General features: G+C 39.3%; 1 protein-coding gene across 2 annotated transcripts in view; it reads left to right on the top strand.

Moving 5' to 3' along the window:
- Positions 1-18,456, top strand: part of LOC124605312 (nucleoprotein TPR-like) — a 404,625-nt gene that overhangs the window by 234,277 nt on the left and 151,892 nt on the right. For both annotated transcript variants that reach the window (XM_047136896.1, XM_047136895.1), the window contains exon 17: positions 8,444-8,512. In XM_047136896.1, the coding sequence (XP_046992852.1) occupies positions 8,444-8,512 (69 nt within the window). The remainder of the gene's footprint in view (positions 1-8,443; positions 8,513-18,456) is intronic.

Below are 18,456 nucleotides of genomic sequence, written 5' to 3'. Positions count from 1 at the left end.
CCTAGCTAAGAAGTTACAATCTCTGGTGTGAAGATAGTAAGACTGGGAGGTAATTGAAGTAATCTCCAGAAAGTTTAACAATCTGAAGTATATTCAGAAATACAAAGAATGAAATCCTAACTGCTCTGGCTGAGACGTTTCCAATGAGTGACCAAGTCTGATACAGAGACGCCGAATGACAATCACCGTTCCGTCTACTCCTAAAATGTGACCCACTCAGCTAAGTCAAGAGTGCTGCCTATCTGACCATCAGCTCTGGTTGCTGACTCTGTAACAAACCCTGCCTCTCCCTGCAGCACCTTGCGTCAGACCTCTCTCTAGTGCTCTCCTACCGATCTTCTCCTTTTGTCAGAGTGTCTTACTGCAGAGGTTTGTGTACTTTTCTCCTTTGACCTCACTGGCTATTACCATGATGTAATGTCGATGGCTACGTGCCTCCTTATTGGCTGTAATTGTGCACTATTCTTCAGTAGTTCTTCAGAGACTTGGGGGGGGGGGGAGGGGGGGGGGGGACACCTCTCATAATATGGTCACACACTGCGTTCTAAATCCTGTATTGGTTTCTCATGACGTAGTGGTGTTGCCACCAGAAGGCCCTCTCTCTTTCTCCCTCTCGTCCCTCACTCCCTCTCTCTAATCAGAAGAGCTGTTTGCCTATTAACTTAATTCCAGCCCTTATCTAGGACCCCGTTGTCAGATGTACACAGAGCCCTCTTTGTGCCTTTATACCTTTTAGCTCATTATCAAACGCAGCTGCCCATCAGCCTGGCATCGGCCAACTAGCCCGCTTCTGGGTCTGAGCCTGTTTTGTTATTACAGTTCCCACTTTTGTTATTAACAATGCCTTAAAAGTTCCCTGTTTTGTTATTAACAATGCAATTAAGACTTGGCTTTACTCAAGGCTATAAGACCCCCCCCCCCCCCCCCCCCCCCCCTGCCAGCAGAATTGGCATTTCTCTTCAAAGTAGCATCAATTGTGAGTCTTTTAATTCACTTTTAATAAAATATATTGTAGATTTTACATTTGTTTTGCTTTTTTACATATGTTCATTTACATCTACACTCTGACATTAATACATTTACATTAAAACAGGAAAACATTTACAATTAACACCTTGATATTAATAATTAACATTAACATTGACATTTCATTTCGTAGTTTACACTTGTTTTGCACAGGTACATTTGTTTCACTTGTTTCATCAACTTATATTTTTATTTAACAATTACATTTTACATACATATCTTACAAATTCCTTTCATTTAATGTCTGTTTCAAAATGATATAGACTAATCTTGGTCCTTTGCACACCTTTAGTAAATCACCACACCTTCAGTCTTTCTAATGAGCTGTCTCCTATCCAAACTGGTTTCGGGATACTGGTTCAAATATTCAAATGTGTGTGAATTCCTCAGGGACCAAACTGCTGAGGTAATTGGTCCCTAGATTTACACACTACTTAATTTAACTTACACTAAGAACAACACACACACGCGCGCACGCGTGTGTGCTGGGGAGGACTCGAACCTCCGGCAGGAGGGGCTGCGCAATCTGCGACATGGCGCCTCAAACCGTGTGGCAATACTGGTTCACAATAGTGTTTCTTATGCACTTTTTTTTTTTGCAACAATCCGTGTTCTCAAATATTTCCATATACTTTTAAAACATTCTGTAAAACATATACACTGTTTGCATCAAAATGTTACAATAATTAGGGTAATTAGTGTTACAGCTACCTATGTAGTTATTGAATAGTGTGTAAAACACCGGAAATATTTCTAACCTTCTCTGCCATTTTCTAGACATCGTCCAGTCATTTGCTTGCGATTTTTAAATTGTCCAATGTGTTACTACGTGTTCTGAAGGTAAATCTAAAGTTAAAACTGAAATGTTTTTCTTTTCTTCACTCACAACACAACAATCAGATTCTAAATTTATTTGTGATATTATCCTTTTTTGTTACGTTACTGTGTATCACTCGTTCTGCTTGTATAAATACTCTTGTTCCACACCCTTTGCACTTACTATAAAAACTTATTTTGCCTATGCCCTTCATTACTAGATTCTTAGGAGCTTCTCTTCCACGTAAAATGTTTAATCCTTCTTCTTTTGGAGCTACATATAACAATTCATCACACATTTAGATATGTCTAAATGCTTGATTCAGTGTAACTCTTCTTTGCACACAATCGTCTGAATTTCCTTAACCAGTTGCAACAATTTGGCTTCACACTCTTCGTGATCAAATGTTGATAACAATGCAAAGGACTGTCTGCACAGTTGTCTATTCTTACTTAATTCTTTGCAGTTTAGCTGCTCTGCGGAAAGTTTTGCATATTGCCTTTTGGACTCATCTATCAGCAAAAGTCCCTTTTCGGGCTGTATGTACAGTACACATACTTCCCTTTCATTTCCTGGAGCTCTTCTGGTAGTGGAAGTATTCTATACGAGCTAAAATTGTTATTATCTAGGAACAGGATGTTAATTACATATCCTAATATACTACCAGAAATGAAAACATCCAAGTCAATTATTCTTAATAGCAAATAACCCAAGGATTCAGCTAGAGGAAAAGGAAAATTTACATCCTTTAGCTCATCATGTATTAAACTTAAATATTTTACAATTTGGAGAGGGTTGATAAAGTGTGCCTGCCGTATTCCTTTTTGTACATTCACGATAGCATTGATCATTTGCTCATATTCTACCTTGATCTTGCCAAATACTACTGATAACTGTAATACCTGTTCTTTTATTGCTACAAAGAACACTACCCTTTTAAACCCCACATCTGTGTCTTTCACATATTCTTTCAATGCCTGTCTTTAAGACATGTTCATTTGACTCAAATGTGTAAACAGTCCCGTTCACTCCTGCCAATGGGCCCCTTACCACTGCCACTTCTGCTTCATCTGATGTGGTGAACAGTATTTTACTTACATGGTCTACAAAGTTAAAGACTCCTCTTTTCCTTCTGGTCTTATGTTTTGTCAGCTGTTGTACTAATCTCGCTGCAGACCTGTGATTTTCTCTACGTGATGTGTCACCTGTTGTTCTAGTAAACGACAGTCTAGTAAACCTAAGTTTAGTTGTTGTTGTTTGTCTTGGCACCTTTGTACCACTGCTTTACTGTATCTTTCTGCCTTTTGAAATCTTTGTGTTATTGCATCCAAATTTACATAAGTAACAATTCTCCAAGTAGTGCTGTATATTTCTACTTGTCCTGCATTGACATAATACACAAAGTTGGAAACAGTCGCTTGAAAGTCGTTCGGTGCATATTCTGATGCAGATGTTTTTTATGTTGCTGTCACTATGAGGAGCTGGACAATTCTCTGCCTGAATGCCATACCTGAAATTTAAAAGAATCGTTTCAGTTAGTTTGCATGTACTTTTCTTTCTTTGTTTCTTTTGATCTTTATGACTACGTTTTACTACTTCATATGGCCCCCATCATTGTGAATCTAGTTTTCTCGATCTACTACATCTTGCCAATTCATTGTGCAGCAACAGTTTATGCCCTACCTTGAATTCTTTTACATTTTCATTCCTATTATAATGTTCCTTGCTAGTTTTCCAATGTGTCACTAATGACTCTGTTGCTATTGTGTGAGCTTCTTGAATTCTCACTTTTAGCCTGTTAACATACGATTCGTGGTCGTAACTTACATGCATTGATTCCTGTTGCAGTACTCCTGGTATATTTACTTTTCTCCTGTACGGTAGTTCAAATGGAGTGTGCCCTGTACTGCTGTGTGGTGTGCTGTTAAAAACTAAAATTGCGTACGGTACCCACTTGTCCCATGAACTTTGATCTCCAGTGACAGTATCTTAGATATTCAACATGTGTTCTGTGACTTCTTTCCAAAGTACCGTTAGAGTCTGGGTTGTAAGCTGTAGTCTGTACAAGTTTAATTCTTGACAATTTACATACTCTTTTAAACATATCACTTAAGATGTTTCATTAGGTTACCTTCCATTAGGAATGTGTGTGCACCAACCTGGTTTTTATACCACATTGTAAGTGTATTCTTTGAGGTTCAGCCTCCATTTCAGGAGCCTTGAACTCCGGTCCTTGACACTGAATATCTACATTAATGGCGTACGGTCTGTTACCTCTATAAATCTTTGGCCATATATGTATGGTTGGAACTGTTTCACTGCAAATCCTATAGCCAACAATTCCTTTTCAGTAGTGGTATAGTTCAGTTCCGCCTTATTCGGTGCTCTTGATGCATATGCAGTGGACAAGTCTTCACCCACCTTCTTCCCAGGTGACAACACTGCACCTAAGGCTGCATTGTTAGCATCAGTCATGACAATAAACGGTTTTGTGAAATCTGGCTACTGAAGTAGCGGAGAATTTATCAGCTCTTTGAATGCATTGTTCTGTTGTTCGCCCCATTGGTACTCCACTCCTTTCTTTAATAGCTCATGGAGTGGCTTTGCAATTTTGTTAAAGTGTGCAATAAATCGTGGGTAGTACCCTATCAGTCCTAGAATTCCTTTAAACTCTTTCTTTGTTTCTGGCTGTGGGAAGAACTTTACCTTCTCCACCTTTTCCATATTTGGTGACATTCCCTTGTCAGTAATATAATGACCTAGGAAGATTACCTCCTTCCTCAGAAACCCACACTTTTTTGGTTACAGTTTCAAGGCATGCTCTCGCAACCTTTCAAAGATTTAATGGTGCTTCTCAGTATGCACCTGCAGGTTTCTTCCATAGCACACCAAATCATCTAGGTAGACAAAACATTTTATCCTTTGCAAACCTACCAAGACTGTGTCCATCAGTTGCTGGAAACATCCTGGGGCTCCCTTCAGTCCCATTGGTATTCTCTTGTATTCATAACGCTGATAATTTGAGCTGAACGCCGTTTTCTCTCTGTCCTCATCCGTCAATATTTGATAGTATCCACTTGCAAGATCAAGTGCTGAGAAGAACTTTGCATGCCCTAATTGCTCCAAAATGTCGGAGATATTTGGTAGTGGAAATGCATTGCCTACAGTAATATTGTTCAACTGCCTGTAGTCCACTACGATTCTCCACTTTTGTTTCCCACTGGTGTCTATCTTTTTCGGAATTAGGAACAGTGATGTGTTCCATGCACTCTTACTTTCGTGTGTTATGTCATCCTTCAGCATTTGTTCAATTTGCAGCGTCTCACATCAGACCTCTCTTTAGTGCTCTCCTACCGATCTTCTCCTTTTCTCGGAGTATCTTGCTGCTGAGTTTTGTGTACTTTTCCCGTTCATCTCCATGGGGTATTGCTGTGAGGTAATGTCAAGGGCTACTTGTTTCCTTATTTGCTGTAATTGTGCACGTTTATTCAATGGTTCTTCAGGGGCCTGGTGGAAGGGTAGAGGTGCCTCCCTTGTTATGGTCAGGGGCCTGGTGGAAGGGTAGAGGTGCCTCCCTTATTATGGTCGCACACTGCATCCTAAGTCCTGTTTTGGCTTCTCATGATGTAGTGCTATCCCCACCAGAAGGCCTCCTCTCTTTCTCTCTCTTGTCGCATGCTCTCCCTCTAACCAGAAGAGCTGTTTGCATATTAACTTTAATTCCAGTCCTTATCAAGGGCCCCCATTGTCAGAAGTACACAAGAGTCCTCTTTGCAGCTTTATAGCTTATAGCTTTTAGCTCGTTATCAAACGCACCTGCCCATCATCCCAGCTTTGGCCAACCAGTCCGCCTGCATCTGGGTCTGTGACTTATCTCGCCACACCTAAATACGTTACTATTGCCTATTTTGTTATTACAGTTCTCAATTATGTTATTAACAATGCATTAACAGTTCCCCGTTTTGTTATTAACAGTGTAATTCAGATTTGGTTTTACTCATGGATATAACAGAGGGATGGAAGGATGGAAGTAAGGAGGGAACGAGGGATGGAGCGGAGCGAGGGATGCTGAGAGTGTCAAGAGTGAGGGAGGGAGGGATGGAGGAAGTTGTGGAGGGAGTGGGATTGAGGGAAGAAGTGGTGTTCGAGGTAGGGAGGGGTGTTAGAGGGAAGAAGATGGGGTCAAGGGAATGAGTGAGGTTTCGTTAAAGGGTAGGGAGGGAGGGATTGGGGAAGGGAGGTAAGTGGGCTTTAGGGAGGTAGTGAAGGGATGATCAAGGGAGGGAAGACAAATCAAGGGAGGGAGAGAAGGATGGAGGAGCAAGCAACTGGGAGGGGGGGGGGGGGGGTAGCAGGAGTGAGGAAGTGATGGAGGGGTGTGAGTTGGGGAGAGAGCAGGGATCAAGGGAGGGAGAGAAGAAGTTAGGGAGGGAGGGAGGGAGGGATGGAGGATGTGTGTATGCATTTGAAGAAAATCTAAGTTTGAAAGACAAAGTACAATCTTAAACTATTTCTTTTATGTATTTATCTACTGCACAGCTGTAGAAAGCTGTGACTTCACGTATACCATTGCTTGTATTCCTCTTAGTTTTTCTTAATTGTTCTAACAGTTATAAAGTGATAAGAAGAAACATTTGGTACATCATGTGGCAATGGTTTAATTAATGTTGTTATTTTATAGATATGGAATGCAGCTATTTACATGCTAGGAAACTATTTTTTGCCAAAAAAGTTCTAAAGAAAACAGAAAGGAAGAAACAAAAGTAAAGATTAGTTTCCTATTAATATTTATATTATAAGAGATAGTTTGGATTGGATATGGCTGCAGAAGAAACACTTTTGGAATTTTTGTGAAGTGATACACAGAAATCACAGAAGATCTAAATCAGAGAATAACTTGACAGCAATTTGAACCTTGTTCCTTCCAGATACAACTTCAGTGCCTAAAATGCCACAGTACCTCACTCATAGAGTTCTGAAGAACTCAAATCTGTTTTGCTTTCTAAATATGTGCTGCACTTTTGAGAGGAATTTTCATTGTTTACGGATATTCTTTACACCGAAGTGTAAAATATATTCATGATCATGAAGACAAGACAAACTGTACGTTGAATGACATATTAATACGCACACATGTCCTTTTCAGTTTCTTATATTGTGTAAGTGACCTACGCTACTTTCCAATCTTCAGGATCTTTCACTGCACAAGGAATTCGTAAAAACATAAACTATAAAAAGGGCTAATTCAACAGCATAGTTAATGTAAAAAAATAATAGGAATTGTGTAAGTGCATTGAACCATATTTGTTTTCAGCAGTTTCACTAGTTTTTCAGAAACAGTGGCTTTTATTTTAAAACTGTCATTTGAGAATACCTAACAATATATATTGTAACCTCCAGTGAAACCCACTGTCAACTCCTCACAGTACCCAGACACTGTTTTGCTGCCTTTTCCAACTGGCGAAACCCCCAAAACTCCCTCCCAGTGTACCATAAAACCCAGAACCCAAACAAATCCAAAACTTTGCCGTCAGCCTGTCTAGCAAACAAGTCAATCCTATAGAAATTTCAGTTGTATGAAAAAGATTTTGCCTTCAGCCCCACTTTCAAATTCAGTTATGCTGGATTTGTCAAACACCTATTTTATTTCTCCAAATCCCTACAGTGGAAACGCTTGTCTCTCACTTCCTACAGAAACCAGCCAAAATCCAAAACTGAACCTTGCCTCTCCAATTTGTTTCCTCCCAACTCCACCCACCTCACCATAACTTTGATTACTTACCATTGTGCCCAGAAATGAGGAACATCCTTCCCACCTCTCCTGAAGTGGTATTATGCTGCCCAACCAATCTATAAAATATCCTAATCCATCCTTACACCAAGCTTACAACCTAACTCAGTTGTCACAGGTCCATACAAGGAACACTCAGGTGCAAAACCTGTCCAACACTCTACCCAGAACGCCCTACATTGGAGCTGAGCAGCACTTTTTGCAGAAAATAAGTCTATTATAGTTGGGAGGAGGGTAGTTAAATTTCCTGACCTGCAGAGAATCATGAAAACACATTGTGTGTCAGAGAAAGGAATGAGATATTTAGCCATAAGGTCTTTGTCCTCTTTCTCAGTGGTGTATTTAATTTAATAGATAATAAAAGTAACTTCAATTAAGGCAGTCATATAAATGATCAACAATGTACATTATTTTTGATTGAGAAAGTGTAGTAAAATTGTAAGACATTTTTGTTCTGTATCACAGTGAGAATCACAAGTTTGATCCTCAAAACATGCAAATAACTAACTTTATTTGCATTAAGTGAATTCTAGAAGAGAAGTAAAGCTGTCACATCAAAAAATGCACCAAATTACGAACTTCATCATTTATGTGCAGTTAATCCAGCATATTTTCATTTCTTTATTATGGTTCTCATAACTTTAACTTTTGCCATCTAAAGTGGATGTAAGTACCACAACTATTTGAGGTAATTTTTTTTCATTTTCCTGTACTCTTCTTTTCATTTTCCTGTACTCTTCTTTTTTTTTAAAAACAAGAATAGATTGATAACTAAGTCATCTGTGTATCATCTTACACTTTTGTTATAGGGGGCCCCTAATCCTTCAAAACGAAAGAGGAGTGATTCTGAAGAAAGAGCACATGAAGTTTCAGTAAAGGTAGTGTTTGCATTTTTATGTATAATAATGTATATTACCTATAATAATTCTTTTATAGATTGTGGGAGGGGGGGGGGGGGGGGGAGGGGGAACAGAGAAACAGGTAATAATGGAGCCATTCCACGCCCAGTGGTCTAATTTCTGAAAAAGTTCCCTCATGACCTGAGTTTTTAGCACCTTAGAGACATAATATCTATAGCAACATTTTCTTGAAAGAAACGAAACTCAGCCATCATGCACAACTTTCTGTGCTCTCTTAAGTGGAATAATAATTAAAAAACAAAAGTTTCCTGAATGATTTACATATAAATAATTTGAAGCACAGTTAGCCAAAAAAATATACACTTGGAAAAAAGGGAAGTTCTGCTTTTTATATCTCTGAAAGTAACTGTGTAATTAACCTGAAACTGTGCAAGTAAAACCTGAAACTGTGCAAGTAACAACTTGCCGATATAAGGTCTAAGAATATGTAATTTCATGCTGCCACTGCTTTTTGGTAGTTTATAAGTTGAGAGCAAACTTGAAGATTTTTCTAAAAGTGCCAAAAATTACTATTTGTGGCCCAGTCTTACAAAATAGTGTCTTCTGCAGACTTTTAAAAATTGTTTTCATTAGAAAGATCAAGCTCTATACCACATAAAAAACTACATTTGTTTGTGCAGTGCAAGCATATAAGGACCTAAAAAACAACAAGGTGAAGCGAAGTCAATCAAAAAACTAAATGAAAAAATGTTAAGTTTAGTTTTTTATATCTCCGGAAATAAGTGTGCAATAAACCTGAACCTTTGCATGTTATAGCTTACCAGTATGAGGTCTTAGTGTATAAAATTTCATCATCCTATTGCTTTCAAATAGTTTAAAAACTGAAGATTTTTCTAAAAATGTAAAAAAGACTATATTTGGCCCACTTTTACAAAAAAGCCTTTTCTGCAAATTCTTTTAAATGATTTTTGTTAGAAAGGCCATGTTAAAACACACAAAAAACAATATTTGTTTTCCACTGCGAGGATATAATGCTCTAAAAAAGAATGACTAGTGCATTGAAAACAGGCCCAAATTCCACTGGTATTCAAATTAAATCTTATGTTCTTTATTAGGTTCTACATTTGTTTAGTATTCTGTGTGGAAAATAATATCAGAAGTCCTAATGACTAGGAAATTAGCCTGAATTAGAAAAACTGCTAGTAAGTAGTCTCATACTGTGTGTTACACTGTACCTTAAACCAGAATTAAACTAGCACCTCACTAGCATTACACAACAAAAAGATACACTAATCATTATCTATAATATGAATCCATTCTAAAAAAAATGCCAGGAAGATTGCTGTGAAGAAAGTCACCAAAGTTTATTCAATGTGACAGTGGTGTAAAACCTGCTGGCTATTTATACAATCTATACTGCAGCTGTTACTCAACACTTTTACTACCATGATCTGCACTGCCTTGGTAATACAAAGTTAGATGATGAAGTTTTTAACCAGTTTGATTAAAATAAAAATATTTAAAAAAAGTGCTGAAATATGAGGGTGAGTCAAATGTAAACCTTAAATTTGTAACGTCGCAGTATCAGTATAAAGGTGGCCGCCCCACTTGCGACTTGCACCAGTGAAGAACAGCATTATATTATTCGGTTTTTGCGTAGTGAAGGTGTGAAATGTATTGAAATTCATTGACGAATGAAGGTTCAGTATGGTGATCCATGTTTGCCCCAGCAGCAAGTCTATGAATGGAGTATGAAGTTGGCAAATGGTGTGACTTCAGTGGAAGATGCTCCTCGTCCAGGTCTGGCATAACGAGTTGTGACTCCACAGAACATTGCAGCAGTTGAAGCCATAGTGGAGGAAAACTGCTGAGTGACACTGAATGACATTGCAGCATGTTTAGATTAGTCATGGGTCAGCACACCACATTGTGCATGATGTGCTCCAGTTTCACAAAGAGTCTGCAAGATGGGTGCCATGACAGCTGACTCCTGAAATAAGAGAATGACATGTTGATGTTTGTGAAGAACTTCTGCGGCACTTTGAACGAGAAGGTGATGGCTTCCTTGCAAGAATCGTTACTGGGGGCGAAACCTGGGTTCACTTCCACCATCTGGAAACGAAGAGAGCAAGCAAGGAATGGTGCCATTCCTCATCACCAAAACCAAAGAAGTTTCGAACAGACCATCGGCAGGTAAGGTTATGCTGACTCTCTTTTGGGACGAAAAAGGCGTCATTTTGGAGCATTACGTGCCTAGAGGGACCACTGTCACCAGTGCACCATACACAGATCTCCTAAAAAATTGTCTGTGGCCTGCAATCAAATCAAAGTGACGTGGATTGCTGTCAGCAGGTGGCCTTTTGCAACATGACAATGCACGTCCCCACACTGCCCATACAACAGTTGCAACAATCACAGACCTGCATTTTGAGTGTGTTCCTCATCCACCATACTCACCAGACCTTGCCCCAAGTGATTTCCATATGTTTGGACCACTCAGAGACACAATAGGAGGAAAGAAGTTCTGTTCTGTTGAAGAGGTACGCCACACGATGCATGAGTGGTTGCACGAACTACCAGAAGAATTGTTTTCTAAAGGAATTTATGCACTTTGTAAGTGCTGGAGTACTTGCATTGAGCGTGGGGGGAGATTATATTGAAAAGTGATACAGCTTTGTACCACTTCTGCACAATAAATAATATTTTAAAAAAATTTAAGGTTTTCATTTGACTCACCCTGGTATGTCTCAGTGAGTTGTGACAAAAGAAACTCTCCCTCTTGGAGTTTTTCGAGTTACTCAAACTTTACCTCACGTTGTAGTCATAAAGACTTTTGATATTGACTTCCCCAGAGAGTAATAAATAGTTGTAAAATGTAGTAAGATGTCAGGTTTAACTTGAGTGCCAGTGGTATATGGTCTCATTTTCATTGCACTTGCACTTTTTAGGGCCTTATAAGCTTGCATTGCAAAACCACATATAGTTTTTAGGTGGTTTAGGATGTGATCTTTTTAATGGTAATGGTTTAAAAGAGATTACAGAAGTCTCTCTTTTTTTTAAAAAAAAAAAAAAAAAAAATAGACTTGGCCAAAAATAGCCATTTTTGGGGTTTTTAAAAAATCAACAACTTATGCCCTCAGTTTGTAAACTATTGGAAAGCTGTAGGAGGATGAAGTTTTATCTCCGGAAGTAGTGAACTAAGTAGTTAATTAGAAACATGTGTGATTGCTCATACAAAATTTCATCAAAATCTGTGTTGGCCAAGGGGAACCTCTAGACCACTTGACACGGAAAGACACAATATCATTGTCCAATAATGTATTTGTTTGTTTCCAAGGAACTTATGTAGTTTATTTTGTTGAAATAGTTAGAGCACTGTTGTGATAATCGTACAATTTCTCCCAACTGTATCGCGATCTTTTTGTGTCTCACACTTCCAATCTCTGAAAAATTGTTTGTTTTGTGCACTGTACCAAGAACATCTAGCATTTCATATTATGTTTAACTCTTTATAATTTATTCAGAGAACTTAACAGCATGATTATTAATACTTCTATAGCACACAATATATATGTAACATAGGCTATCTGATTTAGTCTGCTGATGTGGATGTTGACAAGCTACTTGTATTTAGCAGTATATGCTTAAGAAAGAAGCCAGAGGCTGTGCAGTTCATGTAGATCTCTGTTATTGAGACTGATACAACAGGTGCTTTATTTTGGAACTGATTTGAACTTTTTATAACCAAATAGAAAAAAATGAAGTTAATGTTTTCCACCTCTTGATTATTGTTTATTAATGCAATGCGTTTCCTGACCGTTAGAGGTGATCTTGTTGTCTTCAGTTTTGGCTGTTAAAATTTTACTTTGTGCATGAGATTGTTTAAAACTGAAATTATATGATTAAAAATTAACAAGAGGCAGTTTATTTTATTTTAAGAAACTCTTCAAATAGGATCAAAAATTAAAGCAAGTGTGTTGAAAAGTTTTAACTGTTTTTCGATGTAATCATTATGGTGAATATAGCATTTGTTGTAGTGGTTCAGCAGCCTTCCGATCCTTTCTGGGAAGAGTCTGTCATCTCTTTATTATGCTGCACCAGCATGGTACCTTACATTTCCGCATTTTTGTAAACTGAGGTATTGGTCGCTATCTGGTCGGTGCACTATCAAATACATACACCACCATAGTGTGTAGAAGTAGAAAGTGTGGTCCTCTCATCTCCAGTAACATGGCCTGAATAGCGTTAGTGTGGTAATCTCCCATTGTGCAGCACTGCAGTTTTTTTGCGCCCTGTGTTGTCTTTGTTTATAAACATTATATCATGTGCTTTGTTGCTGATTTGTGGATATTTTGAGATATATATGTGCAATTTTGCAGCGGTACAGACTTTTATTGGTGCTTGATTATAAACTAAACTGAAATACGTGGTATTTCAATTGAAATTAATAGTTGGGTCAGCAATCTCCTAAGCTGATATGATGATGCCTTTGTGTTTTGTGGCTGGTTGCAAGTAAGTTTATAGAAATTGCAAAGAGATAAGATGCTTTTTGAAGCTCCCAAAAGACGTAGAAAATTTTAACAAATGGAAAAAAAAAAAAATCCCAAGAGAAGACAAGGAGCTAGCAAGAAACTTGTATATTTGTGATGCTCACTTTGCTGAAAATTTAATGTTAAAATCAGACAAATTTGTTATTGATGGAAAGGAGGTAGAATTGCCCAGAATTTATCAGCACTTGTTACCAAATCCAGTTCCTTACATTTTCCAGAATTTGCCCAAGTATTTGTGTACTCTATTGAAGATAAGAAAATCTCCCACAAAAAGGAAAGCTGCTTGCAAAATTGTGAATAAAACATCCACCAAATGCTTAAGAATTTGTGACAATGAGACCACTTCTGTCGCAAGCAGAACCCATTTGTTTGATAGCTCTACATTAGTTGATCCACTTCATGAAGTAACTGTATTTTAACTGCAAATAAAAAAAATTAAAAAGCAGCTTTGCTAGGACAAACAATAAACTGAAATTGGAAAAGGCTAGAGAATCGTGCTGCAGCGAGAAGTAGGTAGAGTAAACATTATTGTAAATGTAATGAAAGCTTATCGAATAAGCAAAAAATAATTTCAGAGACTATATTGCAGAAGTGCCAGAAAAAGAATCCATAAGGAATGAGATACAATAGTGATTTACTCTAGATAGTTTTTATTACATATTAAAATCTTATAAGGGTTATGGGCACTGCTTGAAACATAGTCTGTTACCTCTTCCTTCACATGTGCATTTGAGGAAACACTCAAAAGGTTTGAAATGCACATATGCCATCTACAAGACAGCAGAATTTTAAAGAAGAGCCTGATGCAAACAGAAAGACAGGGGTAGTTATTTTTGATGAGGTTGAACTGAGGGAGGATATTCAGTTCAGTGAGCCCTATGTATTCATAGATTTATTTATTGACTTTGACAGTATGACACCTACAGTAAAAAATAAAGACTTAGCTGATCATATCCTTGTTTCCATGTTCATACAACTACTACACAGTTGGGTACAGCCAGTTGCTACGCCAGTGAAAATGTAACTCCGGCAGAACTGTTAGCAAAATTTTTAATTCAGGTTGTAATGCAACTGCAGCAGGCAGATTGTAAAATTGTGCTGTTTACATGTGGTGGCAGCCAGTCTAACAAACAAGCCTGGAAACATTTGCAACTATCAGAAAATACGGGGAATACTAAATGCTATTTTCAAAATCCTGTTGATGAGAATAGATAAGTTTGGGCTTTTTCAGATGCAGTACATATTTGGAAATGCACACGTAACCACTTTCGTGGTAAACATACTGTGCTGTTAGGTGCTGACATCATGAGGAATGGATTTTGTGGAATGTTTATGAAGTTGACAATTCAATAGAGTTTACTGGTGTAAAGGCATGTAGTAAATTGACATGTGCACACATACACTTGAAGTCCTTTTGGTGAATGAATGCTTGCCTTGCTTTCCATTTGTTTAGTGCCATTGTGGCAAAACAAAGATGATGTGACTTACCAAATGAAAGTGCTGGCAGGTCGACAGACACACAAACATACACACAAAATTCAAGCTTTCGCAACAAACTGTTGCCTCATCAGGAAAGAGGGAAGGAGAGGGAAAGACGAAAGGATGTGGGTTTTAAGGGAGAGGGTAAGGAGTCATTCCAATCCTGGGAGCGGAAAGACTTACCTTAGGGGGAAAAAAGGACAGGTATACACTCGCCCAAACATATATCGATCCGCACATACACAGACACAAGCAAACATTTGTAAAGGCAAAGAGTTTGGGCAGAGATGTCAGTCGAGGCAAAAGTGCAGAGGCAAAGATGTTGTTGAATGACAGGTGAGGTATGAGCGCCGGCAACTTGAAATTAGTGGAGGTTGAGGCCTGGTGGGTAACGGGAAAAGAAGATATACTGAAGGGCAAGTTCCCATCTCCGGAGTTCTGACAGGTTGGTGTTAGTGGGAAGTATCCAGATAACCCGGACGGTGTAACACTGTGCCAAGATGTGCTGGCTGCGCACCAAGGCATCTTCAGCCACAGGGTGATACACATTACCAACAAATGCTGTCTGCCTGTGTCCATTCGTGCGAATGGACAGTTTGTTGCTGGTCATTCCCACATAGAAAGCTTCACAGTGTAGGCAGGTCAATTAGTAAATCACGTGGGTGCTTTCACAAGTGGCTCTGCCTTTGATCGTGTACACCTTCCGGGTTACAGGACTGGAGTAGGTGGTGGTGGGAGGGTGCATGGGACAGGTTTTACACCGGGGCGGTTACAAGGGTAGGAGCCATAGGTGGGGAAGGTGGTTTGGGGATTTCATAGGGATGAACCAAGAGGTTACGAAGGTTAGGTGAACGGCGGAAAGACACTCTTGGTGGAGTGGGGAGGATTTCATGAAGGATGGATCTCATTTCAGGGCAGGATTTGAGGAAGTCGTATCCCTGCTGGAGAGCCACATTCAGAGTCTGATCCAGTCCCGGAAAGTATCCTGTCACAAGTGGGGCACTTTTGGGGTTCTTCTGTGGGAGGTTCTGGGTTTGAGGGAATGAGGAAGTGGCTCTGGCAATTTGCTTCTGTACCAGGTCGGGAGGGTAGTTGTGGGATGCAAAAGTGTGGTTGGTGTCTTTGATGAAGGATGGGAGACTGCATGTAATGGGTTGAAGGTGTTGATCTACGTATGCAGAGATACGTTTTGTGGGGGCTTGGTAACCAGCTACAATGGGGCGGCCGGGATGATTGGGTTTGTGAATTTTAGGAAGTAGGGAAAAGGTAAGTGTTGCGTTGTGTCTGTGGGATCAGGAGGTTGATGAGTCAGGTGAAAGGTTTTGTAGGTGGCCTAAGGTTCTGAAGATTCCTTGAAGCTCCACCTGGACATCAGGAATGGGATTACCTTGGCAAACTTTGCATGCAGTGTTGTCTGAAAGCTGACACAGTCCCTCAGCGACATACTCCCGATGATCAAGTACCACGGTCGTGGAACCCTTGTCCGCCAGAAGAATGACGATGGATTGGTCAGCCTTCAGATCACGGATAGCCTGGGCTTCAGCAGTGGTGATGTTGGGAGTAGGATTAAGGTTTTTTTACGGAGGATTGAGAGGCAAGGCTGGAAGTGAGAAATTCATGGAAAGTTTGGTGAGGGTGATTTTGAGGAAGAGGAGGTGGGTTCCACTGTGACGGAGGACAGAACTGTTCCAGGCAGGGTTTAATTTGGATAGTGTCTTGGGGAGTTGGATCATTAGGAGTAGGATTAGGATCATTTTTCTTCGTGGCAAAGTGATATCTCCAGCAGAGAGTACAGGTGTAGGACAGTAAATCTTTGACAAGGGCTGTTTGGTTGAATCTGGGAGTGGGGCTGAAGGTGAGGCCTTTGGTTAGGACATAGGTTTCGGATTGGGAGAGAGGTTTGGTGGAAAGGTTAACTACTTAATTAGGGTGTTGTGGTTCCAGATTGTGTTGATTAGAATTTTGAGGTTTTAGGGTTAGTGGAGCTGGAAGTGGGAGATTGAGTAGATGGGAGAGACTAGGTCTGTGTGCAATTAGAGGAGGTTGAGGTTTTGCTGGAAAGTTTGTGAAGGGTGAGTGAGTTGCCTTTCCGGAGGTGGGAAACCAGGAGATTGGATAGTTTTTTGAGGTGGAGTGTGGCATGCTGTTCTAATTTGCGGTTGGCCTGTAGGAGGATGCTCTGAACAGCCGGTGTGGATGTGGGTGACGAAACATTGAGGATTTCTATTAAGGATGGGAGTTGATGGGTGTGTTCATTGGCTGAGTTGATGTCTAGGTGAAGGATTAGGTGGGTGAGGGCAATGGATTGTTCAGTTTGGAACTGGTATAGGGACTGATGGAAAGAAGGGTTACAGCCAGAGATGGGAACTTTAAATGTGAGGCCTTTGGGGGTAATGCCAAATGTCAGACAAGCGCAAGTACATAAAATATGGGAATGTAATCTGGCTAGGGCGAAGGCAAGTTTGCGGAGGGAATGTAAATAAAACTTAATGGCGTCTTTGTGGCGATGTTGTGAGGGTGACATGGTATTAGAAGGTGGAAAGTGTAACATGAGGCTGAAATCAAAATGAAAATAAAAATATATAGGGAGAGATAAAGGTGAACTAGAAAGCAACTGGAGATCTGGTGTGAAAAAGTCGAAAAAGAGTTGGTTAACGCTGAGCTATGTTGATCCTGTGATGAACTTGGGTTGGTAAACACTGATGTGCACAAAGGTTAGGTGTTTGTGTTGCCACCAAAACACGTTAAAGGGTGGAGAAATTTGGTTAAATTTCGAAAAACCTGTATGTAAATGTATTAAAAGGAGTGGTTTTGTGGTGGCAGGTTATGAAAATGAGGCTAACAGTTGCCTGATGAAGAAATAATGACGTTAAAACCTATGGGAAGCAGCTAAAAATGATCAGTGATGTGGGAAAAACGGAAATGGAAATAAAACGAATGTTGTTAGAACTAGCCGAAATGGTTGTTTAATAGGTGAAAGGAACTGTTTGTGAACTGGAAACAGTGGATTTTATAGCAGCGGTAGTGTTGAAAGCAGAAAAATTTTTTTTTTGTTGTTGTTATGGTTTGGACGTGGGTTACGTATTATTGCGTATATATAGGCGGGATAAAATTGTATGGTAGATTACGGTAAAAAAGGAGAAGGTGAATACAAAGTGAAACTACTTGCAAAAACAGAAAGAGAAAGTAAGATGACAGAAAAGATTTTGAAATGAAACAGTGACGATAACAAACGTAATTGTTGGGTTCAAATTAATGATATGAATATAATAGAGGGAAACAGTCCACGTGGGAAAAATATATCTAAAAACAAAGATGATGTAACTTACCAAACGAAAGCGCTGGCATGTTGATAGACACACAAACAAACACAAACATACACACAAAATTCAAGCTTTCGCAACCAACGATTGCTTCATCAGGACTACCGCTGCTATAAAATCCACCGTGTCCAGTTCACAAACAGTTCCTTTCACCTATTAAACAACCATTTCGGCTAGTTCTAACAACTTTCGTTTTATTTCCATATCTGTTTTTCCCACATCACTGATCATTTTTAGTCACTTCCCACAGGTTTTAACGTCATTATTTCTTCGTAAGACAATTGTTAGCCTCATTTTCATAATCTGACACCACAAAACCACTCCTTTTAATACATTTACACGCAGTTTTTTCGAAATTTTCCCAAATTTCTCCACCCTTTAACGTGTTTTGGTGGCAACACAACCACCTAACCTTTGTGCACATTGTTGTTTACCAACCCAATTTCACCACAGGATCACCACAGGATCAACATAGGTCAGCTTTATCCAACTCTTTTTCGACTTTTTTCACACCAGATCTCCAGTTGCTTTCTAGTTCACCTTTATATCTCCCCATATATTTTTATTTTCATTTTAATTTCAGCCTCATGTTACACTTTCCACCTTCTAA

The sequence above is a fragment of the Schistocerca americana genome, chromosome 3, assembly GCF_021461395.2.
Source record: "Schistocerca americana isolate TAMUIC-IGC-003095 chromosome 3, iqSchAmer2.1, whole genome shotgun sequence".
NCBI classification, from domain to species: Eukaryota; Metazoa; Arthropoda; class Insecta; order Orthoptera; family Acrididae; genus Schistocerca; species Schistocerca americana.
The sequence above is the reverse complement of the archived record's forward strand: the minus strand, read 5'-3'. Positions and strand labels throughout refer to the sequence as shown.